The sequence below is a fragment of the Ornithorhynchus anatinus genome, chromosome 18 (genome assembly GCF_004115215.2).
Source record: "Ornithorhynchus anatinus isolate Pmale09 chromosome 18, mOrnAna1.pri.v4, whole genome shotgun sequence".
NCBI classification, from domain to species: Eukaryota; Metazoa; Chordata; class Mammalia; order Monotremata; family Ornithorhynchidae; genus Ornithorhynchus; species Ornithorhynchus anatinus.
The window spans coordinates 12,612,810-12,638,321 of record NC_041745.1 but is presented as its reverse complement, the minus strand read 5'-3'; the positions used below and the strand labels follow the sequence as shown (position 1 = coordinate 12,638,321).

The following is a 25,512-nucleotide window of genomic DNA, read 5'->3' as shown; positions in this document are numbered from 1 at the left end:
CTCTCCGAGCCTCCTCGCTGACAAGTCGCAGGGAGAGGGGCCCGGACAGTCTTGGCCGCCACAGGCCGGGGGAGCCCGACCCAGACGCAGCCTGGACGTCGCCTCCTGGGGTAAGTTCGAGAGATGATATTCCCGGAATTCAATTTCACCCGCTTTGCCCCTCGGATAGAATCGCCCCTCTCTTTTCCTCTCGCCTGTCCGATCTCAACTTCCCCAGCTGGGAACGCCCTGGGCTGGGTGCCTTCGTTGAACTAGATGCATCTGGAGATAGTTTGCTCCTTTCTCCCCGTGTCTCGGCACCTTTGGGAAATGATTTTTCTAAACGGTGGAAGACTAAATTCACTCCCCGAAGAGACGGGTCTCCGGCAGAGGAGCTGGGTGGGAGAATTGATAAGGTGAAGGGTCCAGCCAGACTACTTCTCTGCGTCCTTAAAAGCCCCCGATCACTGCTTCCCCACCCTGCTTCACCCCGGGAGTAGAGGGTGTCACACTCGGCTCCCCTCTCTGGCTCCGTGGAAGGAGCCTGGGCTTTGGAGTCAGGGGTCATGGGTTCGAATTCCGGCTCTGCCCCCTGTCAGCTGTGTGACTGTGGGCGAGTCACTTCACTTCTCTGGGCCTCAGTGACCTCATCTGGAAAATGGGGATGAAGACTGTGAGCCCCACGTGGGGCGACCCGCTTCCCCTGTACCTCCCCCAGCGCTTAGAACGGCGCTCTGCACATAGTAAGCGCTTAACAGATACCAACGTTATTATTATTACTATCATTATCATCCTCCCCACCGGCAGAGCCGAGGCAGGATGGTGGGGGCTGGGAGTGTTGAACTGAGTCAGTCAATCATATTCATCGAGCTCCGACCACGTACAGAGCACCGTACCAAGCGCTGGGAGGATACAAGAGAGCGATGCGTCAAACGCGTTCCGCGCCCACGGGAGGCTTACGGTCTAGAGCAGGGGACAGACGTTCACGGAAATAAATAAACGACAGCGGTGGCAATTCGTGGCCATTACAAATTTGCCGTGGGGCTGCGAGGAGGATGAGTAAAGAGAGCGAGTCAAGGGGAGGCAGAAGGGAGTGAGAGAAGAGGAAAGGGGGGCTCAGTCAGGGAAGACCTCTTGGAGTCCCGAAGGGAGCCCGGGTGAGGGTAAACGTGGAGCTCTGGGGGCTTCGGAGTCCATCCCTCGAACCATCCCTGACCGGGCTGCCTTCTCGCCTTCGCTCCGCCAACTGCAGGAAGCTACTTTCAACCCGCAGTAGAGGAGGTTCCCCATTCCCCAGTCCCTATTTCACAGCTGTTTGCGGTCGGCAAGGTACACATCCCTGTTCTCAGGAGGCGAGAAAGTCAGGCCCACACCCAGACTGGAAGGACCCTGCCTGCTTCTCGCCTCTTCCTTCCCCTTCTGCTTCTCCTTCTGTCCTCTTTTCTCGGTGCCTCAGTTACCCCATCGGGAAAATGGGGATGAAGACGGCGAGCCCCACGTGGGACAGCCCGATCCCCCTGTGTCTACCCCGGCGCTTAGAACAGTGCTCGGCACCTAGTAAGCGCTTAACAAATACCGACGTCATTCTCAGAGGCTTTCACAGACGCACACGCACACACGGTCCTAGCCAACGTACACAGAATTAGCACAGAACACACAGCTCACAGGCCGAGAGACGGCACGCACGGCCACACGGTCAGACTACACATCAAATGTCAACCCGATGCTAAACCCTCAGCATCCTCCGGCTGTGGCTGAGGGAACTGATGTGAAATCCCTTCCCCTTTCCACACTGTGGACTAAGACGAAGCATCCCCTATTCTTTCACCTGATCGTAAACTTTGTGCAGAGCGCTGTACTAGGCGCTTGGGAGAGTGCGCCGCAACAGTAGACCCATCCCCTGCCCACAGGGAGCTCAGGGAAGCGGCGTGGCTCAGTGGAAAGAGCCCGGGCTCGGGAGTCCGAGGTCATGGGTTCGAATCCCCGCTCTGCCACGGGTCAGCTGGGTGACCGCGGGCGAGTCGCTTCGCTTCGCTGTGCCTCAGTGACCTCATCTGTAAAATGGGGATTAACTGTGAGCCCCACGGGGGACGACCTGATGACTCTGTATCTACCCCAGCGCTTCGAACAGGGCTGTGCACATAGTAAGCGCTTAACGGATACCAACGTTATCATCATCATTATTATTACGGTCTAGAGTCGGGGAGACAGACATCAGTGCAGATAAATAAATGACAGATATGGACGTAAGTGCTGTGGGCTGGGAGGGGGGAAGAACAAAGGGAGCGAGGCGCTGCAGAAGGGAGTGGGAGATGAGGAAAGGGGCGCTTAGGCTGGGAAGGCCTCTTGGAGGAGATGGGCCATCAGTAAGGCTTTGAAGGTGGGGAGAGCGTGGGTTAGCGGAAAAAGCCCGGGCTCCGGAGTCGGAGGACGTGGGTTCTAATCCCGGCTCCGCCACTCGTCTGCCGTGTGACCTTCGGCGATCCACTTTACTTCCCTGGGCCCCGGTTACCGCATCTGTAAAACGGGGATTGAGACTGTGAGCCCCACGTGGGACGACCTGGTTCCCTTGTGTAATAATAGCGGCATTGGTTAAGCGCCTTCTATGTGCAGAGCACTGTTCTGAGCGCTGGGGGGATACAAGGTCATCAGGATGCCCCACGTGGCGCTCACAGTTTGAATCCCCATTTTACAGATGAGGTAACTGAGGCACGGAGAAGTGAAGTGACTCGCCCAAAGTCACAGAGCTGGCAAGCGGCGGAGCCGGGATTAGAACCCCACGACCTCTGACTCCCAAGCCCGGGCTCTTTCCACTGAGCCGCGCTGCTTCTGTCTACCCCAGCATTTAAAACAGTGCTTGGCAAATAGTAAGTGCTTAATAAATGCCATCGTCATTATTACTACCGTAATTATTATTTGAGAGAGTGAGGGCGTGCCGGGCCAGAGGCAGGTTGCAGGCTAGGGGTCGGTGCCTAGTGAGGAGAGATGGAGGCAGAGTGAGTAGATTAAGGGGTGGGAGGCAGAGGAGGAGTCTACTATGAAGGAGGATGTGGGCTGGGGTGTAGAAGGAGACTGGCGAGGTGAGATAGGAGGGGGCAAAGTGGTGGGATGCTTTAAAGCCGGTGAGGAAGAGTTTTTGTTTGATGCGGAGGTGGGTGGGCAACCACTGGATTTTTTTGAGGAGGAGGGGTGACGTGACCTGAACGTCTTTTGTAGAGAAATGACCCGGGCAGCGGTGTGAGGTATGGACCGGAGTGGGGATGGGCAGGAGGTTGGGAGGTCAGCAAGGGGGTTGATGCAGTCATCCAGGCGGGATGGGAGGATTGATTATGTTAACGTGGTAACAGTTTGGACGGAGGGGAAAGGGCAGATTTTAGCGACGTTGCGAAGGTGGGACCGACGGGATTTGGTGACGGATTGACTAGGTGGGTTGAATGAGAAAGAAGGGTCCGGGTCGACGCCGAGGTTACGGGGTTGTGAGACGGGAAGGATAGTGGTGCCGTCTACGGTGATGGGGAAAACAGGGAGAGGAAAGGGTTCGGGTGGGAGGATAGAGAAGCAGCGTGGCTCAGTGGAAAGAGCCTGGGCTTGGCAGTCAGAGGTCATGCGTTCGAATCCCGGCTCTGCCGCTTGTCGGCTGTGTGACTGTGGGCGAGTCACTTCACTTCTCTGTGCCGCAGTTCCCTCATCCGTAAAATGGGCATTAAGACTGTGAGCCTCACGAAGGACAAGCTGATGACCCTGTATCTGCCCCAGCGCTTAGAACAGTGCTCTGCGCATAGTAAGCGCTTAACAAATACCAACATTATTATTATTATAAGGAGCTCTGCTTTGGACAGGTTAAGTCTGAGGTGAGGGGAGGACATCCAAGTAGAGATATCTCGAAGGCAAGAAAAAAATGCGAGACTGCGGCGAGGGAGAGAGATCAGGGCCGAAGATGTAGCTCTGGGTGTCATCCATGTAAAGGTAGTAGTCGGAGCCATGGGAGCGAATGAGTTCTCCAAGGGACTGGGTGTAGACGGAGAATTAGAAGGGGACCTAGAATTGAACCTTGAGGGACCCTACAGTTAGGGGGTGGGAGGCGGAGGTGGGGCCTGAGCAGGAGATCGGGAATGAAAGGCCAGAGAGATGAGAGGAGAGAAAGGAGAGGCCAGAGTTCAGTGAAGCTGAAGTTGGATAACGTTTCCGGGGGAAGGGGATGGTTCACAAAGCCAGAGGCAGCTGAGGGGTGGAGGAGAGTTAGGATGGAGTAGAGGCCGTCGGATTTGGCGAGAAGGAGGTGATCGGGCGGTTTCTGTGGAGGGAAGGGCACGGAAGCCAGATCGGAGAGGGTCAAGGAGATGATCGGAGGAGAGGAATTCGAGACGGTAGACGTAGCGGGGAGAGAGCCCATTGACTCCCTTAAAGCCAGTGGTTGAAAGTTTTCGCTTGCTTCCTGGAGGAAAGGGCAACCACTGGAGGAATTTGAAGAGATGATAATAATAATTATGGTATTCGTTAAGCGCTTAGTATGTGCCGAGCGCTGTTCTAAGCGCTAAAATAATAACGATGGCATTTGTTAAGCACTTATTATGCGCAAAGCACTGTTCTAAACTCTGGGGAGGATACAGAGTGATCAAGTTCATTCATTCATTCGATAGTATTTATTGAGCGCTTACTATGTGCAGAGCACCGGACTAAGCGCTTGGAATGAACAAGTCGGCAACAGATAGAGACGGTCCCTGCCGTTTGACGGGCTCACGGTCTAATCGGGAGAGACGGGCGGACGAGAACGACGGCGATAAATAGAGTCGAGGGGAAGGACATCTCGTAAAAACCGATGGCGACTAAATAGAATCGAGGCGATGTACATTTCATCAACAAAATAAATAGATAGTTGTCCCCGGTGGGGCTTACAGTCTGCCTCCCCATTTTACAGATGACCCGCCCAAAGTCACACAGTTGACGAGAGGCGGAGCCGAGATCTGAACCCGTGACGAAAAGAGAGGTGCACTGGCTACTAATGTCTACTAACTCTGTTGTATCGTGCTCTCTCGAGTGGTTAGTACAGTGTTCTCTCCGCAGTAAGCACTCATTAAATAGCACCGGTCCCTCCTTGACCGCCCCCCATCCCAGCCCCCGTCATTCCCTGAGTGCTGGGCTCCAGACTCGGCTCAGCGGGTCCTGTTCAGCTGCCCACCAGGACCCACGGCCGTAATAATAAGAATAGTGATAGTAATAATGGTATTCGTTATAAGGGAAGCAGCATGGCTCAGTGGAAAGAGCCCGGGCTTCGGAGCCAGAGGTCATGGGTTCGACTCCCGCCTCTGCCACTTGTCAGCTGTGTGACTGTGGGCGAGTCACTTCACTTCTCTGGGCCTCAGTGACCTCATCTGTAAAATGGGGATTAACTGCGAGCCTCCCGTGGGACGACCCGATGACCCCGTATCTACCCCGGAGCTTAGAACGGTGCTCGGCACACAGTAAGCGCTTAACAAATACCAACATTACTATTATTTGTTAAGCGCTTCCTATGTGCCGAGCACCGTTCCAAGCTCCGGGGTAGATACAAAATAATCAGGTTGTCCCACGTGGGGCTCACAGTCTTAATCCCCATTTTACAGATGAGGTCACTGAGGCCCAGAGGAGTTAAGTGACTTGCCCCGAGTCACAGAGCTGATAAGTGGAGGAGCAGGGATTAGAACCCACGACCTCCGACTTCCGAGCCCGTGCTCTTGCCACTAGGCCATACTGCGTCTCACCTGCCATCTGCCCATCCCTGCGGCTGCTACCCCGTGGTCCCAGGAGCCGCTTCCCTCACTGGCCCTGGGCCCTGGGGCCCTAGCCCGGCCCGGCCCGGGCTTCTGCCCTCCTTCTCTGTCTGTTCCTGCTCGTGGGACCCCAGTCCCGCGTGACACTTCTTCATCCCGGGCTCTGCAGGATGAGTTCCGAGTCCCTGGGTTTGAAGAGCTGCCTGGGCCGAGGCAAGTTGGCGGGGGACGGAAGAAGGAGGAGGAGGAGGAGGAGGAGACTTCCGAGCCACTCCAACGGAGGCTTGCACAGGAGCTCGGCTGTGGTTGAGGCCGGGTTAGGCCGGGGCTGGGTGAGGGCTGGGGCTGGAGGTGGGCTTTATTGGGGTGGGAGCTGGGGGTGAGGCTGGGCTGGGAGCGGGTTAGAGTTAGAGCCGGGTTGGGGCTGGGGCTGGAGTTGAGCTAGGCTGGTTTTGGAACCGGGCTGCGGCTGCCATGGGCTGGTGGTGGAATTGGGTCGGGACTGCACCGGGCTGCTGTTGGGGCTGGACTGGGCTGGGTCTGGGTTGAGGCTGGGTTTCGGTTTGAGCCGGGGCTGGGATCCGGGTCGGGGTCGGGGCCGGGGGTGGGTTGGATTGGGTTAGGGGCCGGGGTTGAGGCTGGGCTGCACCTTCAGGCTCGTTTCCCACGCCTCCTCCCTTTTGCAGGAGCCTGTCCCGACAAAGATCCCCGGGACCTGCGATCCGCCTCTTGGAGCCCGCCACGGCCGACCCCTTCCCGGACGGGCGCGGGCCAGGGGGAGCATGGCCAGTCCCCAAAACAGCTCCTGTGCCGTGGACTTCCCAAGCAACCGCTCCTGCCCCATCGACTTCGAGGCTTTCAAGTCCTTCCAGGTGATCTTTCTGTCTCTGGTGCTGGCCCTCGGCTTGCCGCTCAACTCCCTGGCCCTGCGGGCGCTGCGGTCCTCCCGCAGGCAGAGCCAGAGGGCGTGGGGGCAGACCGCGTTGACCGTCTACTTGACCAACATGGCCGTAGCCAACCTGCTGCAACTGCTCACCCTCCCCTTCTGGATTCACTACATCTTCGTCAGCCACCAGTGGAAGTTCGGGTTCTCTTCCTGCCTGCTGGTGGCCGTCTTCTTCGTGACCAACTTCTACGCCAAGCTCGGCTTCCTGTGCCTGGTGGGCCTGGAGCGTTGCGTCGGCGTCCGGTGGCCGCTGCTCTGGAGAACTTGGCATTCCCCGCGGCTGGCCGCCCGGGTCAGCCTGGCCTGGTGGGTGTTCGTGGCCACCTTGAGCACCTTGGATCGCTACTACCTACACTTTGACCCGGCCTACAACGATTCGTTCTGTTCCGAAGCGTTCCCGCCGGGGCGGAGGTACGTCCTGTTCAAAATAAGCACCGTCCCCTTGACGTTCTTCGGGCCCCTCCTCTTCGTGAGCGTCAGCTACGGAATCATCCTGACGGAGCTGCGGAAAGTGTCGTTCCTGGCGACCAGGAGGCAAATCTTCGCCTGCATCTTCCTCACCGTCATAACCTTCTTCCTGGTGCTGGGGCCGAACCAGGGCGTTTCCATCTACAGGTTCTTATGGCTCCAGTCCATGAATAACAAGGGTGGGGAAAACTGTCTCTGTACTGTAGAGGCAAAACTGGCCACCCTTCAGAACGTGACGTGGTGTTTCACGGTCCTCGGGAACATTCTGGATCCCTTGGTGTACATCCTGCCCATGTACTTCCAGCAGGGAGAGAAAGACGGCGGCCAGGATTTCAGCCATCCGACCCAGGGTAGCATCCTCTCTGCCCCCTTGGTCCCTTGGCTTCCGCAAGCCCGGATGGGGCGAGCGCGGAGGGCCACGGGGGGATTAGAAAACCAGGCCCCAAACCTGGGGACTGAGGAGGCTGAAGCTCTTCCCCTCGGAACGTTTCCGGGCACGGAGGAGGAGTGGCGGTCCGGGCAGCCGAGGGACTTCCCGTCTCTGTCAAAAGTTCTGTGAAGCAACCGGGCCTAGCGGAAAGAGCCCGGACCTGGGAGTCGGGTGACCTGGGTTCTAAGCCTGGTTCTCCCCCTTGCCTGCTGGTGTCACCTCGGCCAAGTCCCTCGACTTCTCTAGGCCTCGATTTCTTCCTCTGTAAAATGAGGAGGAAATACCCCCTTCTCCTTCCTACTTGGACTGTGATTCCTACCTGGGCAGGGGACTGTGTCTGACAGGATCATCTGCTCTCTACCCCGGCGTTTAGTACGTATTCGGCGCGGAGTAAGTGCCTGACAAATACTACAGCGAATCCTTTGTGGGACAAGGACTGAGTCCGACCTGATTATCGGCAAGCCTCCAGTACAGTGCTTAATAAGTACCACCGTGATTGCTTTGAACCTTGAGTCCCGTATAGAGCAAGGCATAAGTCTGAGCTGCTTATCTGTTATCTACCCCAACATTTAATACAGTGTTCAGGACAGAGTGAATGCTTAAAAAATATCACAGTTGCCACTTAGACTGAAGGCTCTGTGTTGGAAAAGGCCAGCATTATCACAGCGTGCTGAAGAAATACCACAGTTACTGCTTATCCCGTGAACCCTATACGGGCAGGGACTGTCTGACCTGATCGTCTCGTATCTTCCCCGGCTTTGAGTACAGTGCCTGACACAGAGTAAGCCCTCCGTTCCTTCAGTCTTACTTACTGAGCACTTACTGTTTGCAGAGCACTGTACTAAGCACTAGGGAGAGTACATTCTAACATTAAGCAGACACATTCCCTGCCCACGACAAGCTTACCGTCAAGGGGGGAGAGAGATATTAATAGAAATAAACAGATTACAAACGTGGGCATAAGTGCTGTGGGGCTGGGAGGGGAGAAGACTAAAGGGAGAAATCAGGATGGCGCAGAAGAGAGTTGGGAAGAGAAAAAGAGGGCTCGGTCAGGGAAGGCTTCTTGGAGGAGGTGCGCCTTCAATAAGGCTTCGAAGGCAGGGAGAGTAATTGGCTGTCGGATAGGAGGAAGGAGGGCGGTCCAGGCCAGAGGCGAGAGGTCAGTGATGAGATGGATGTGACTGAGGTACAGTGAGATGGTTTTCAGAAGAACAAAGAGTGTGGGTTGGGTAGGGAGGGGAAGTAGGAGGGAGCAAGGTAATTGAGTGCTTTAAAGACAAGGGTGAGGAGTTTGGGGTTTTTTTAATGTGGAGGTGGATGGGCAACCACCGGAGTTCTTGAAGAGTGGGAAACATGGCCTGAATGTTTTTGTAGCATAATCATCCGGGCAGCAGGGTGAAGTACGGACCGGAGTGGGGAGAGGCAGGAAGCAGGGAGGTTGGCAAGGAGGCTGATGGAGTAATCAAGGCAGGATAGGATAAGTGGGTAAAACCGGTAGCAGTTTAGATGGAGCGGAAAAGGCCGATTTCAGTGATGTCGTGAAGGCGGAACGGACGGGATTTAATGATGGATCGAATGTGTGGGTTGAATGAGAGAGAGGAGTCAAGGATAATGCCAAGGTTATGGGCTTGTGAGACAGGAAGGATGATGGTCTACAGCGATGGGAGAGTGAGGAGGAGGACAGAGTTTGGGTGGGAAGATAAGTTCTGTTTTAGACAAATTAAGTTGGAGGTGACAGGAGGACAACCGAGTAGAGGTGTCTTGAAAGCAGGAGGAAATATGAGATTCAGAAAGGGAGAGAGATCAAGGCTGGAGTTGTAGATTTGGAGACCATCCACCTAGAGGTGGTAATTGAAGCCATGAGAGTGAATGAGTTCTCCAAGGGAGTGGGTGAATATGGAGAATAGAAGGGGACCCAGAACTGAACCTTGAGGGACCCCCACAGTAAAGGGATGGGAGATGGAGGAGGAGCCCACGAAAGAGGCCGAGAATGAGAATAAAGGGAGCAAGTCAGGGTGACACAGTTGGGAATGGGGCAAGAGGAAAGGAAGGGTTAGTCAGGGAAGGCTTCTTGAAGGAGATGTGCCTTTAATAAAACTTTGAAGAAAGGGAGAGTAATTGCTCATTGGATATGAGGAGGCAGGGCGTTCCAGGCCAGAGATAGGATGTGGGCGAGAAGTCAGCGGTGAGATAAATGAGATCCGGGTCGAGTGAGAAGGTTAGCATTTAGGGAAGTGAAGCACTGTAGTGGGAAAGTAGAGAGGTGAAGTAGGAGGGGGCAAGGTGAGTGAATGCTTTAGAGCCAATGCTGAGGAGTTTTAGTTTAATGCGGAGCTGGATGGGCAACCACTGGAGTTTCTTGAGGAGTGGGGAAACATGGTCCGAACGATTTTCTGGAAAAATGCTGTGGGCAGCAGCGAGAAGTGTGGACTGGGGTGGGGAAAGAAATCAGGTCTAGAGATGTAGATTTGGGGATCATCCGCATAGAGGTGGTAACTGAAGCCTGGGGAGTGAACGAGTTCTCCAAGAGAGCGGGTGTAAATGGAGAATAGAAGGGGACCCAGAACTGAACCCGAGGGAGCCCCCCCCCCCCCCACAGTTAAGCGTTGGGAGGAAGAGGAGGAGCCCAAGAAGTAGACTGAGAACGAGCAGCCAGAGAGATAGGAAATCCAGGAAAGGACAATATCCGTCAAGTTGAGGTTGGAATATATTTCCAGGAGAAGGGGGCGATCCACAGTGTCGCAGGCAGCTGAGAGGTCGAGCAGGATTAGGGTGGAGTAGAGGCCATTGGATTGGGCAAGAAGGAGATCACTGAGAGGGGGTGGTTTCTGTGGAGTAAAGGGGATGGGAGCCAGATTGGAGGGGGTCAAGGAGAGAATTGGAGGAGAGGAACTTGAGACAGTGGATGTAAACAGCTCTCTCAAAGAGTTTGGAGAGGAATGATAGGAGGGAAATGAGGGGATAACTGGAGAGAGACATAGGGTCCAGGGAGGTTTTTTAAGGATGGGGAAACATGGGCATGTTTGAAAACAGTGGGGAAGAAGCCATTGGAGAGTGAACAGTTGAAGGTGGCAGTTCGGGAGGGGACAAGTGTTTTGATAATTTGCGAAGAAACGGAATCGGATGCACAGGTGCCCCCACTTCCAGTTCCGCTCTCGTCTGTGTCCTGTGGCATCGTGGTTAGAATATAGAATCCACCTTCTCACTGGTCTCCCCATCTCCAGTCTCAAACCCCGCAATCAGCCTATGCCATCCGACGCCCGTCGCTAGCTGCAAGGTAACCCCAAACTGTCAGGGCCTAGCGTGCAAGAGCACAGACGGCCCCATCCCCCATGACACAAAAACTTCCTTCAACCCCTGGTCCAGCCCAGGGAAGACTCGAACACTGGCAGCAGCGAGAGACCTTGTCCGCCGGGGAGACAACCGAGGCCATGACTTCTGGGACTGGTCGACCGAGCCGCGAGGGACCTGCAAATCCTGCTGCTCTAAGCCACGGTGCCCTAGTTAATGTCATCTCTGTTGCCTGTATTTTTTGTTTTCATTCTTCCTTACGGCCTGTCATCAACCCCTACCCCTCTTTACCCTTAGGTTGTAAACCCGTTGAAGGCCAAAACCTGTGACTGTATCTCATCTGGGTACCGGTTTCCCCATGTTTAGTATAGCAGTTTAAACACAGCAGGGGCTTAATAAATGATAGTATAATAACAATAATAGTAATTCTGGTATTTGTTAAGCGCTTACTGGGTGCCAGGCACTAGTACTGAGCCCTGGGGTGGATCCAAGCAAACCGGGTTAGACACAGACCCGTCCCACGTGGGACTCACAGTCTCAGTCCTCATTTTACAGACGGGGGAAGTGAGGCCCAGAGAAGTGAAGCGACTTGCCCAAGGTCACATTGCAGACAAGTGGCGGAGCCCGGATTAGAACCCATGACCTTCTGACTCCCAGGCCCGTGTTCTATCCACTAGGCCATGCGGCTTCTCTACTGCTTCATCTTTGAGAGCCACTCAGCAGGTATCACTCCTCAAAAACCTCCATCAGCCACCGATCTTCTGTTGCATTCAGTCAAAACTCCTCCCATTTGGCTTCGGGCCCCTCAACCAGCCCTCACCCTCTTAACGTAGCAGATCCCTCCACCTTCGACAGCTTTCCCTCTCTCTGTCCCTCTGACACAGTCATATCACTACCTGCTGTAACCTCCTTCAGTCGTATTTATTGAGCGCTTACTTTGTGCAGAGCACTGTACTAAGCGCTTGGGAGAGTACAATACAACAAGGAACAGACACATTCCCAACCCACAACAAGTTTACCGTAATTCTTCCTCCTGTTCTATTTTTAAACAATTTCTGGGGCTTCCTCCCGTTAGATCTTATACTCCCTTGAAAATAAAGGTGTGCATTCTGCTTCTGTGTACTCTCCTGAATGCTTAGCTTATCGCTTTGCGCTCAATAAGCACTAAATAAATAACCACCGACTAATTATTTGGCCGCGTATCAGAAAATGCGGCTCCTTTCCAGCCTGCATTAGGTGGGCTGAGCCGTCTGTCTCAGCAAGAGAAGCAGCCTGGCCCACTGGTTAGAGAGCGGGCCTGGGAGTCAGAAGAAGCCGAGTTCTAGTCTCGGCTCTGCCACTAGTGTGTTGGGTGATCTTGGGCAAGTCCCTTAACTTCTCTGTGCCTCAGTTTCCTCATCTGTAAAATGGGGATTAAGATTGTGAGTCCCATGTGGGACACGGACTTTGTCCAATATGATTAGCTCGTATCTACCCTAGTGCTTAGTACAGTGCCTGGCACATGGAAAGTGCTAGACAAATGCAATAATAAATAAAGAGAAGAGCGTGGTCCGGTGGATAGAGCACAGGTTTGGGAGTAAGAGGATTTGGGTTCTAATCCTGGCTCTGCCGCTTGTCTGCTGTGTGACCTTGGACGATTTCTCTGTGCCTCAGTTACCTCATCTGTCAAATTGAGACCGTGACTAAATTATTTAATGTGTGTATCTACCCCGACGTTTATAGCCCCCCATTAGACGGTCAGCCCGTCAATGGGCAGGGATTGTCTCTATCTGTGGCCGAATTGTACATTCCAAACGCTTAGTACAGTGCTCTGCACATAGTAAGCGCTCAATAAATACTATTGAATGAATGAATGAATGAATGAATGAATAGAACAGCAGCGCCTGACACATAGTAAGCATTTATCCCATGAAAAAAACCCCAAAATCCCAAAAACGTCTCTCAGTTTTTAGTTACGCTGTTGCGCTGTCTGAAGCTGTGTTTCCTGGCCTCCTTAAAACCCTCTTTCCGTCCCCCTTGCTTCAGCTGCAGCGGTAGCCAGTGGGACCTACTGGAAAAAGGATGGGGTTCTAGTTCCTGTTGGTGCTGCTGGCCCCCCTGTATGACCTTGGGCAAGTCACTTAACCTCTCTGTACCTCCATTTTCTCATCCTCGATCGGGAGCCCCTTGTGAGACAGGGGCTTTGTCCGATTGCTTATCTTGTTGTCGTTGTCTTATGCTGTCGAGTCCCGTCCGACCCTTAGCGACGCCACGGACCCATCTCTTCCAGAACGCCCCGCTTCCATCTGCAATCGTTCTGGTAGTGGATCCAGAGAGTTTTCTCGGTAAAACTATGGAAGCGGTTTACCACTGCCTCCTTCCACGTAGTAACCGAGTCTCCGCCCTCGACCGTCCGCCGCCGCTGCCCAGCGCAGGTGAGTTTTGACTTTTTGCAGATGGCCTTCCACTCGCTAGCCACCGGCCAAGCTAGGAATGGAACGGACAGGCCTCTGCTGGACTCTCCCTCCAGTAGTCGAGACTGGTAGAGGACTGGAAACTCTCCAGGGCGATTGCTTATTTTGCATCAATCAATTTAGAGAAGCAGCACGGCCTAGCGGAAAGAATGTGGGCTTCGGGGTCAGAGGACCTGGTTTCTAATCCCAGTTCTGCCACTTACCTGTTGTGTGACCTTGGGCAAGTCACCTAACTTCTCTTTGCCTCCGTTTCCTCAACCGTAGAGTGGAGACTGAATATCTGTTCTCTCTCCTACTTAGACTGCGAGCCCCATGTGGGACTTGATTGTCAACGCTTGGCACACAGGTGCTTAGCGAATATTCATCAGTGGTATTTACTGAAGCCTTACTGTGCGCAGAGCCTTGTTCTAAACGTTTGGGAGACTACGGTGCAACATATTTGGTAAACACAGTCTCTGCCCACAAGCAACTTACAGCGTAGAGGGGAAGGCGGACATTAAAATCAATTATAGCTTTGTAAGGACTTAACAAATACTATCCGAGTTATTACGGGGGCGGGGGAGAGCGTAAGAACCTACTCTGCTTATATTTTACTTGCCCAAGCACTTAGTACAGTGCTCTGCACACGGTAAGCCCTTAATAAATACTAGTGATTGATTATTACCATCCGGAACATCTTCTGAAGCCCATTCTGTTTCGATGTGGAGCAGAGGGGTGGGTTGTAAGAACTGTGTCAGTGACGGTGAGCTGACCGATTTGGGTTTTTCGGGGTATTTATTAAGTGCTTGTCATGTACCGGGCACTGTTCTAAGCACTGGGGCAGATACCAGCCAATCAGGCTGGACACAATCCATGTCCCACATGGGGCCTCAATTCCCATTTTACAGATGAGGCGACTGAGGCCCAGAGGAGTGAAGTGACTTGCCTAAAGTCACACAGCGGTGGAGCCGGGACCAGAATCCAGATCCTTCTGCCCCTCAGGCCCGTGTGCGCTATCCACTAGGGCCCGTTGCTTCTCATGCTCTTCTGAACTATTCTTCCTACCTCAGCACGGGCCATCACAGGTGCTTACAAAAATCACGTGGTGGAAGGCACTTATGATAATGGTGGTATTTGTTAAGCGCTGACTATGTGCCAAGCACTGTCCTAAGCGCTGGGGGAGATACAGATGAATCAGGGTGTCCCTCGTGGGGCTCACAGTCGTAATCCCCATTTTACAGATGAGGTCACTGAGGCACAGAGAAGTTAAGTGACTTGCCCAAAGTCACACAGCTGATAAGTGGCGGAGCCGGGATTAGAACTCACAACCTCTGACTCCAAAGCCCTCACTGCTTCTCTATGCGAGTGACTACAGGATCCTAAGCATTCCAGCTCTTTCTCAGTTCAAACCAAAGCAACACGTTGTGAAGAGACCCACATTATGAGAAATCCACCTCCCTAGCCCAGCCCTCTCTCCACATCTGCAAGCCCACGTTTCCTTTCCCCGCCAGACGTCTCCTTTTGGGTGTCTCACCCCGCATTCATTCATTCAGTTGTATTTTTTGAACGCTTTCTGCGTGCAGAGCACTGTACTGAGCGTTTGGGAGGGTACAATATAGCAACGAACACATACCCCCTACCCATAGCGGCATTTCCTCAGGTTCAACAGGTGGGAAAGTAAACTCATCTTTCCTCCTGAATCCTCTGTTCCACTTTCTCATCCCAGAGATGGTGTCTCCCAAATCTGTTGCGCTGTACTTCTTATGATATTGTATTGTACTTCTTATGGTGTAAGCGCTTACTACATGTTAAGCACCGCTGCTCTGAGCGCTGAGGTAGATTAAAAAAAAAATAGAAGCGGCGTGGTCTAGTGGACAGAGCCCGGGCCTGGGAGTCAGAGGACGTAGGTTCGAATCCGGGCTCTGCCAATCGTCCGCTGTGTGAGGTTGGGTAAGGTCAAGTGCTTAGTACAATGGATCAGTCGATCATATTTATTTCGCGCCGACTGTGTGCAGAACACTTGGGAAAGTACAATAAAACAGAGTCGGAAGACATATTTCCTGATCACAAGGAAGTTATCATCTGGTCGGTGGGACAGAAACGGATATAAATAAATGAATTTTGGATATGGACATGAGAAGCGGCATGGCCTAGGGGAAAGAACACGGGCTTGGGAGTCAGAGGACCCGGGTTCTAAACCCGGCCCCGCCAAGTGCTTGCTGTGTGACCTTGGGCAAACCACTTAACTTCTCTGCAACTCGGTTCTCCTCTTTCCCTCCTACTCAGAGTATGAGCCCCATGCCGGACAGGAACTGTGTCCAATCTAATTAACTTGTATTTATTTAGAAAAGTAACACATGGTAAGCACTTAACAAATACTTTTTTTAAAAAAAAGGCGCTGTAGAGCTGAGGGTGGGGTGGGTGCAAAAGTGCTCGGGTGGTGTGAAAGTGGTGTGGTGCTAAGAGGGAAGACGTTACCTGAGGAGAAGAAAAAGTAATCAAGGAAAGTCTCCTGGAAGAGATAGAATTGCAGAAGGGTTTTGAAAATGGGGAGACGTGAAGTCTGGAGAATTTGAAGTAGGCGTTCCGGGCAGAACTGAGGTATGAGTCGGGGGTTGGAGGAGGGAGAGGTGAGAACAATTCTACTAAATTCTCTCCAGTTCATTCAGTGGTATTTACTGAGTGCTTACTATGTGCAGAGCACTGTACTAAGCGCTTGAAATGTACAATTCAGCAACAGAAAGAGACGATCCCTGCCCAGTGACGGGCTCACGGTCTAATCGGGGGAGGCAGACGGACAAAAATAAGACAACATAATCCCGATAAATAGAATCAAGGGGATGTACACCTCATTAACAAAATAAATAGGGTAATAAAAAATACATACAAATGAGCATATGAGCATAGTGCTGTGGTGGGGGGGGGGGAAGCAGAGGGAAAGGGGGCTCAGCTGAGGGGAGGTGAAGGGGGGAAAGAGGAGGAGCAGAGGGGCGAGGGGGAGAAGTTCTTATAATAATGTTCTGCAGAGCGTAAGCACTCAAGCCACCAATCAGTGGTATTTAATACAACAATAATAATACAAATAATGATAATTGTGGTACTTGTTAAGTGCTTACTATGTGCTAAGCACTGTACTAAGCACTGGGGTAGATACAAGTTAATCAGATTGGGCACAGTCCCTGTCCCACATGGGGCTCCTACTCATAATCCTCATTTTATGGAAGAGGTAACCGAGGCCCAGAGAGGTAAAGTGACTTGCCCAAGGTCACACAGCAGACAAGTGGTGGAGCTGGGATTAAAATCGAGGTCCCTCTGACTCCCAGGCCTGTGTTCTAGCCACTGAGCCACACTATTTCTTGGCCACGTACTGTGTGCAGAATACTGTACTAAGCGCCGAGGAGAGTACAGTACAATCAAGTCAGTCTTCTCTCACAGGCTTGGAACAGTGCTCTGCACACAGTAGGGGCCCAATAAATATTATTGATCGATTGACCGTAGTATTGGTTGGACTCAGGAACCAGTTTCAAACCTGCTTGTGGAAGGGGAAGGAAATCTAACTGGTCTCCAGTGTCGTTACGACTCTCCCGCCGACAAAATTCTCAGTCTCTGAATCCCCAACAGCTGAGACCTGGAGAAACAATCTGTCAGTTCTCTTCTGCTTGAACCATTAGCCAAAATTATCAGTGTATCCTGTGGCAATTGGGATTCAGCAGGATACCGTGCGGCGTCTCCTCCTTCGGAGTAAAAGACGGAAATGATCTCAGAGCAGGAAAATCCATTCCTCGTTTTCCAACACCACAATTCCTGGCCATATTCGTTGTGGGAATAAACCAAACCCAACAAATCGCTCAATCAATCAATAGTATTGGGCACCTAATAGTAGAGGGAGAGAACCTGCCCTAAGTTTTTGGGAGAGTATCATGAAGTTAGACCCCCCCCAATCCCTGTCCTCCAGTTGCTTACAATCTAGCGGGGAAGACAGACACTGTCTCCAGAGGATGGTTCAGATGACGGGTAATCCCGCTGTGGGCAGAAACGTGTCTAATAATAATAATGTTGGTATTTGTTAAGTGCTTACTATGTGCAGAGCACCGTTCTAAGCGCTGGGGTGGATACAGGGTCATCAGATTGACCCACATGAGGCTCACGGTCTTCATCCCCATTTTACAGATGAGGTCACTGAGGCCCAGAAAAGTGAAGTGACTTGTCCACAGTCACACAGCTGACAAAGTGGCAGAGCCGGGATTCGAACCCATGACCTCTGTCTCCCAAGCCCGGGCTCTTTCCACTGAGCCACGTCTACCAACTCTGTTGTATTGTACGGTCCCAAATACTTAATACAGTGCCCTGCAAATAGTAAGTGCTCAATAAATACCATGGAGGATGACGAAGGAGATGGATATTCATTTGACTATGGAGCAGGGAACTGTGACACGTTCTCAGAGTTGAACAGACCCGTGAGGAATAAATATCCGTTCCTCCTCTTCCCTAGACTGGTTTCTGAGTCCAACCAGTACGATGGTCAATCAATCAGTAGTGTTTATTGGGTCCCTATTGTGTGCAGGGAGCTGTTCCACTGACTGACTTGATTATATTCATTCAATAGTATGTATTGAGCGCTTACTATGTGCAGAGCACTGTACTGAGCGCTTGGAATGTACAATTCGGCAACAGATTCTATTGTACTCTCCCCAGTATTCTGCATAAAGTAAGTGCTCAAGAAATACCATTAATTCATTCAATAGTATTTATTGAGCGCTTACTACGTGCAGAGCACTGTACTAAGAGCTTGGAATGAACAAGTCGGCAACAGATAGAGACGGTCCCTGCCGTTTGACGGGCTTACGGTCTAATCGGGGGAGACGGACAGACGAGAACGACGGCGATGAATAGAGTCGAGGGGAAGAACATCTCGTAAAAACAATGGCGACTAAATAGAATCGAGGCGGTGTACGTTTCATTAACAAAATAGATAGGGTAATGAAAATATATACAGTTGAGCAGACGAGTACATTGAGTGATCGAGAGCTTACGCTCTGTAGAACCCTTGAGAGAATATAGTAGACTTGTTCTCACTTCCCTCTCCTCCAACCCTTGACTCATGCCTCATGCCTTGGAACGCTTTCTTCAGATTCTCCAGACTTCAGCTCTCCCCATTTTCAAAACCCTTCTTCTTCCCTCCTATCACCACACCACTTTCACACCACCCGAGCACTTTTGCATTCACCCCACCCTCAGCCCCTCAGCACTTACCACGTGTCACTTTTCTAAGTGCTGAGGTAAAGACTAGTTAATTAGATTGGACACAGTTCCTGCCCGGCGTTGGGGCTCACACTCTAAGTAGGAGAGAAACAGGAGAACTGAGTCACAGAGAAGTTAAAGGACTTGCTCAAAGTCACGCAGCAAGCAACTGGCAGGGCCGGGTTTAGAACCAAGGTCCTCTGACTCCCAAGCCCGTGCTCTTTCCATGCTGCTTCTCAGTGTCCATATCCAAAATTCATTTTTTTGTATCAGTTTCTTTCACCCCATCCAGATGATAAACTCCTTGCTATAAACTCCTGTTGTATCGTACTTTCCCAAGCGCTCTGCGCACAGTAAGGGCTCAGTAAATATGATTGATTGTATTAAGCACTAAGTTCTTGAGCTTACCCAAGGTTACACAACAGACAAGTGGAAGAGCCAGGATAGAACCCAAATCCTCTGTCTCCCAGGCCCGTGCTCTATCCACTAGGCCAAACTTTTTTCTTTAATCAGCGCCTAGAAAAGCAGTGCCTGACAGAGTAAGTGCTTATACCTGAAGAAGTATAATACAACAGAGGTGGCGGACACCATCTCCGGGATGAGAAAATGGAACATAGGATTCAGGAGGGAAGACGAGTTTACTTCCCCACCTGTTGAGTCTGAGGGGCCGGTGCTGTGATCGGGAAGTGTGTGTGTGTGTGTGTGTTTATTGTTAGTAAGGGTTCTGCACACAGTAAGCGCTCAACAAATACGTCTGAACGAGTGAATGGATGGCGGGACATCGAAATGGATATGTCTGGCAGGGAAAAGAAAATGTGGGATTGCAGATTTGGAGAGAAGTCTGGATGGTTATTATTACTATTATGATATTTATTAAGTGCTAACTATTAGCCTAAGCGTCGGGGTAGATAAAGGGGTAGTCAGGTTGGCCCACGTGGGGCTCAGAGTTTTAATCCCCATTTTCCAGATGAGATAACTGAGGCACAGAGAGTGGCTTGCCCAAGGTCACACGACAGATAAGTGGAGGAGCCGGGTTTAGAACCCATTTCCTCTGACTCCCAAGCCCGTGCTCTTTCCACTGAGGCACCCTGCTTCTCCAGCGTGGGCTAGGCAGGTTGGCGCTTCTGACTCCGAGGCCCATCTTCTTTCCGCTAGGCCTCTCTGCCTGCTCTAAATATGTCAAAGGCGGGAAGGCAGTTCAGAAACCCTTGGATTCAACCAACTGTGGTTTCCATAAAGGGTGTTTTACGCCAAACTGATGAACAAAAAAATCTCCGGGACCAGAAGCATCCCCTGAAAGTTCTGAAAGAACTCAGAAGGGAAGTAGCGGAACTGGAATTTATTTATATAATCTGTTGGTCTTCCCATCTAAACTGTAAACTCACTGTGGGCTGCTGAGTCTGCTACACTGCTGTATTGTACTCTTCCAAATGCTTAGTACAGTGCTCTGCAGATGGTAAGTGCTCAATAGAGAAGCAGCGTGGCTCAGTGGAAAGAGCCCGGGCTTGGGAGTCAGAGGCCGTGGGTTTGAAATCCGGATCTGCCACTTGTCAGCTGTGTGACTGTGGGCAAGTCACTTCACTTCTCTGTGCCTCAGTTCCCTCATCTGTAAAATGGGGATTAAGACTGTGATCCTCACGTGGGGCAACCTGATGACCCTGTGTCTCCCCCAGCGCTTAGAACAGTGCTCTGCACATAGTAAGCCCGTAACAAATACCATCATCGTCATCATAAATATGAATGATTGACTGGATTTGAGCCCTCTCTGCCCCGGGGGGGGGGCGGTGCCTGATGCTGTGGGAGTGACCAAGTTCCAGACTCAGTTCCGGTTGCAGCATTAAACTCAGTGCTTGAGAGAGTACAATGTAACAGAGTAGATTCTCACTCTTCCTGCCCATAATAAGTGTTACGGTATTTGCTAATCTGTAATTGAGTTTAATGTCTGCCTGTCCCTGTGCACTATAAGTTCCTTGTGGAAAGGGAGTGTGTTTACTAACTATGTAGTATGCTCTCCCAAGCACTTAGTATAGTGGCCTGCACACAGTAAGTGCTTAATAAATACCACTGATGAATAACTGTCATATTTGTTTAGCACCTACTATGTGCCAGTCGGGTGACAATCAGGTCCCATATGGGGTTCGGTACCAATAGGAGGGAGAACAGGTATTGAATCCCGCTTTACCACTGAGGAAACTGAGACAAAGAGAAATTAAGTGACTTGCGCAAGGTTACACAACAGGTAAAGGGCAGAGCCGGGATTAGAACCCAGGTCCTCTGACTCCGAAGCCCACATTCTTTCCACCAGGCCGTGCTGCTTCTCCAGATTGACTGATGCAAGATAAGCAATCAGACAAAGTCCCTGTCCCACAAGGGGCTCCCAGTCTAGGATGAGAAAATGGAGGTGCAGAGAGGTTAAGTGACTTGCCCAAGGCCGTACAGGAGAGCCAGCAGCACCAACAGGAACTAGAACCCCATGCTCTTTCCAATAGGTCCCGCTAATACGACGGCTACCATTGCAGGTGAAGCAAGGGGGACAGAAAGAGGGTTTTAAGGGGCCAGGGACGTATAGCTTCAGACAGCACAGCAGCATAACTAAAAACTGAAAGACCTTTTGGGGGGGTTTTGTTGTTTTTTTATGACATAAACACTTATAATATGCCAGGCACTGCTGTTCTAAACACTGAGGTAACCAAGGCACAGAGAAGTTGCCCAAGGTCACACAGCAGACAAGACCTCTGACTCCCAGGCCCATGTTCTGTCCACTAGACACACTGTTTCTCTTTTTTTTAAGGTGTCTGTAAAATTCTTACTCTGTGCCAAGCACTGTAATAAGCTCTCGGGTCGATACAAGTCAATCAGGTTGGACGCGGTCCGTGTCCCACGTGGGGCTCATAGCCTTAATCCCCGTTTTACAGATAAGGAAACTAAGGCAAGGAGAGGTTAAGTGACTTGCCCAAGATCACCCAATAGACTAGTGGCAGAGTCGAGGGCCCAGGCCCGCGCTCTAGCCGTTAGGCCACACTGCTTCTCCTGCGGAGACAGACTGCCCAGCCCGCTTAATGCAAGCTGGAAAGGAGCCCTATTTTCTGATAGGCAGGGAACCCCGGCCAAACAACTAGTCAGTGGTATTTATTTAGTGTTTACTGAGTGCAAAGTGGTAAGTAAGCCTTCGGGAGAGTACACAGAAGCAGAAACCATACCCTTGTCCTCGAGGAGTTTGCAATTTAATTGCAATTTGACGGGAGATGGCCCCAGAAATTGTATACTAACAGAAGAGGAGGAAGAACGAGGTTACAGCAGGTAGTGATACAACTGTGTCAGACTGACACAGAAAGAGCGAGCTGGGGTGTGGAAGACCGAGCGAGCTGATATATAAGAAGGGGAGGGGTGATGGAGGGGCCTGAAGCCAAATGGGAGGAGTTTTTACTGAATGCCAAAGGAGGTTGGTGGCCGAAGGAGGTTTTTGAGGAGTGTTATGTGCTGAGAAGTGCGGAACAGGGCAGCGGTAAACCTCTTCCTTATTTTTACCGAGAAAACTCTATGGATACGCTACCACGACGACTGCAGGTGGAGAGCAGGGCGTTCTGAGAGAGGTATGTCTACGGTCACTAGGGGTCTCGACAGCCTGACAAGATGTGCCCAGTGCCTTTCAAAGATGAAGTGATAGCAGTAGTAAGAATATCATTTATTAAGCCCCTACTGTGTGCAAAGCGCTGTACTAAATCCTGGGAGACAAGTACCCTGAAGAGCTACAGGCACGGGTTCTGGGCTTCAAGGGGCTCACAACCTATGAGTAAGGAGCAGTGGGGGTTGGTGACAGACCATAATGACGAATGAAAACAAAAAATATAGGCAACGAGTATGTTGTTAGGGCACCGTGGCTTAGAGGAGCAAGATTTGCAGGCTCCTCGCGGCTCAAACAGTCCCAGAAATCACGGCCGCGGCTGTCTTCCCGGCGCTCAAACCGTGGACGAGGCCTCTCGCCGCTGCTAGTGTTTGAGTCTTTCCCGGGCCGGAGCAGGGGCTGATGAGAGTCCCGGTATCACGGTGGATGGAGGCGTCTTGGAGGCCTCTTTCCCCTTGCAAGCTAGGCCCTGGAGGTTTAGGCTCATCCTGCTGCTAGTGAGAGGCGTCGGATGACCCGGGGGTAGAGGCTGGAGATGGGGAGACCAGTAAGGAGGCAGATTCAATATTCTTAACCACGATTCCACGAGATACAGATGAGACTCCCCCAGACTCACTGGGAAAGGAGGAGGTTTCGGCTTCCTTCTTGTGCCCTAATGCCGCTTTTACACCATTCCACCTCTCCCATTCCCGTTCTTTCCCTTCCTTTGAATCCCATACCATCCTCACCTCCAGACTCTAGTAACGGCCATCTACCAGCCCCCAGGTCCCACCTCCAACTTCTTTAAATATTTTGACTCCTTTCTCACATTCCCTCTCTTTTTCTCCAGGCCCGCGCCGATCCTTGAAGATTTCAATATCCACATAGATGTTCCTGATGACCCTTCCGCTGCCCACTTTCTATCACTCCTCAACTCCACTGACCTCTTGCTCCATCCCACCTCGCCCATCACCGACCTGGACACACACTCGACCTCATCAACTCTAGCCGCTGCACAATCTCTACCCTCACCAACTCTGAAATCCCGTTATCTGGCCACAACCTCCTCACCTGCCTTCTCTCTCCCACCCTTCCTCCCCGTAAATCTGTACCGTTCCCCCTCGGAGATCTCCGATCTTTTTGACCCCATCCAATTTTCTCAATTCATCATGCGCCATTTGGCCTCCACACCCAAACTACCTTCCCTGGTGGCCAAACTGACAGTCTCACCACCCTCTCTACTGAACTCAGCTCACTCGCTCCCCTCTCCCTTCGGTAATCTCGTATCACTAACCCACGGCCCCGGATCACCTCACCATTCTGCCTCCCATGCAAGAGTCACAGAGTGCGGCTGGTGGAAATCTAGGTATCAGGCTGACTTCAAGTTTATCCTTGCGTGCTTTCACTCTGCCCTCTCCTCTGCTTGGCAAAAACGAATCCTCCATCTTTATTGATTCCCATGCCCATCACGTTCGTCAGTTCTTCCGGATATTTAACTCCCTCCTCCAAGCCCCGTCCCCTCACCCCCCACATCCCTTGTCCCTAATGACCCGGCCACCTACTTTAATGAGAAAATTGGCAGTGTCAGATGTCAAAATCTAAAATCTACAATCTCCCCTGTCCCTCCCCAGTTCCTTCCCCCCCTGCCCTTTCTTCAACTCTCCCATCTTTTCCCGCGGTCTCTCTAGAGGACATCTCCGGCCTTTCTCTCAGAATCCCCTCCCACCAAGTGTGCATCCTAACCCATTCCTTTGCACCTTATCGAAACATGTCTTCCCCTCCCTTTTTCCTTCCTTAACTGCCATCTTCCAACTGGTCGCTCTCCAGTGACTTCTTCCCCACTGCTTTCAAACAGCTCCCTCTAGTTATCGCCCCATCTCCCTCCTACCATTCCTCTCCAAACGCCTTGAGTTAGTCGCTTACATCCGCTGCCCCAGGTTCCTCTCCTCCGATTCTCTCCTTGACCCCCTCCGATCCGGCTTCTGTCCCCTTCACCCCGCAGAATCCACCCTCTTAAAAGTCACCAATGATCTCCTTACTGCCAAATGTAATAGCCTCTACTCCATCCTAATCCTCCTCGACCTCTCAACTGCCCCTGACGCCGTGGACCATCCCCTTCTCTTGGAAATATGATCTAATAGCTTCACTGACACAGTCCTCTCCTGGTTCTCCTCCTATCTCTCCGGCCTCTCATTTTCAGTCCCTTTCACGGGCTCCTCCTCTGTCTCCCATCCCCTAACTGTGGGGGTCCCTCAAGGCTCAGTTCTGGTTCCCTTTCTATTCTCCATCTGTACTCACTCCCTTGGAGAACCCATTCACTCGTGTGGCTTCAACTCCCACTTCTATGCGATGATACCCACATTTCTATCTCCAGCCCTGATCCCCCTCCCTTTCTGCAGCCTCACACTTCCTCCTGCCTTCAAGACATCCGTACTTGGATGTCACCCCGTCACCTCAAACTTAATATGTCTCAAACAGAATTTCTTATCTTCTCATCCGAAACCTGTCCTCCCTTTCACTTTCCCGTCACCGTGAACGGCACCACCATCTTTATTTTCTCGTAAGCCCATACGCTTGGCGTTATCCTCGACTCCTCTCTATCATTCAACCCATATAGTCAATCAATCACTAAAGTTACTGCTGGTTCCACATCACTAAAAATCGCCCCATCCTCTCCATCCCAAACTGCTGTCGTGTGAATCCAAACACTTATCCTATCCTGCCTTGTTTACTGTATCGGCCTCCTTGCTGACCTCCCAGTCTCCTGTCACTCCCCACCCCATTCCATACTTCACTCTGCTGTCCAGATCGTTTTTCTACAAAAACATTCAGGATGGTATTTCCCCTCTCCTCAAGAACCTCCCGTGGTTACCCATCCAACAAAAACTCCTCACCATTGGCTTTTAAAAGCAGTCAATCACCTTTACCCCCTCCTACCTCACCTCACTACTCTTCTACTGTAACCCAGCCTGCACGCTTTGCTTCTCTCATGCCCATCTTCTCACTGTACCTTGATCTCGTCTATCGCTTCCTACTTCTCGCCCATGCCCTGCCTCTGACCTGGAATGTCCTACAACCTCATAACCACCAGACCTTACTGAAGGCACGTCTCCCTACCAAGAGGCCTTCCCTCACTAAGCCCTCCTTTCCGCTTACCTCACCCCCTTCTGTGTTTGTCCTGACGTGCTCCCTTTATTCATTCCCCTTCCCAGCCCCACAGCACTTATGCACATATCTGTCATTTACCCGTAATTTATTTATTTACGTTAATGTCTGCCTCCCCCGCTAGACTGGAATGTGGTCAGACAATGTGCCCATTTATTGTTCTATTTCACTTTCCCAAACGCTTAGTTTAGTGCTTTGCACACGGT

At 51.7% G+C, this 25,512-nt stretch overlaps 1 protein-coding gene across 1 annotated transcript; it reads left to right on the top strand.

Annotated features, from left to right (window-relative positions):
• Positions 1-6,511: 6,511 nt before the first annotated feature.
• On the top strand, positions 6,512-24,274 carry LOC120638992 (G-protein coupled receptor 4-like). Its single transcript, XM_039914721.1, has 2 exons — positions 6,512-7,493; positions 24,144-24,274. Exons 1-2 carry the CDS (start codon positions 6,512-6,514, stop codon positions 24,272-24,274), a joined length of 1,113 nt encoding a protein of 370 aa, XP_039770655.1.
• The last annotated feature ends 1,238 nt before the right edge of the window (positions 24,275-25,512 follow it).

Excerpts from the sequence above, each read along its gene's own strand:
- LOC120638992 (XM_039914721.1), top strand. The coding sequence starts at position 6,512 with ATGGCCAGTCCCCAAAACAGCTCCTGTGCCGTGGACTTCCCAAGCAAC. Across the intron at positions 7,494-24,143 it reads TTTCAGCCATCCGACCCAGG|AATCCACCCTCTTAAAAGTC; the intron begins GTAGCATCCTCT and ends TTCACCCCGCAG.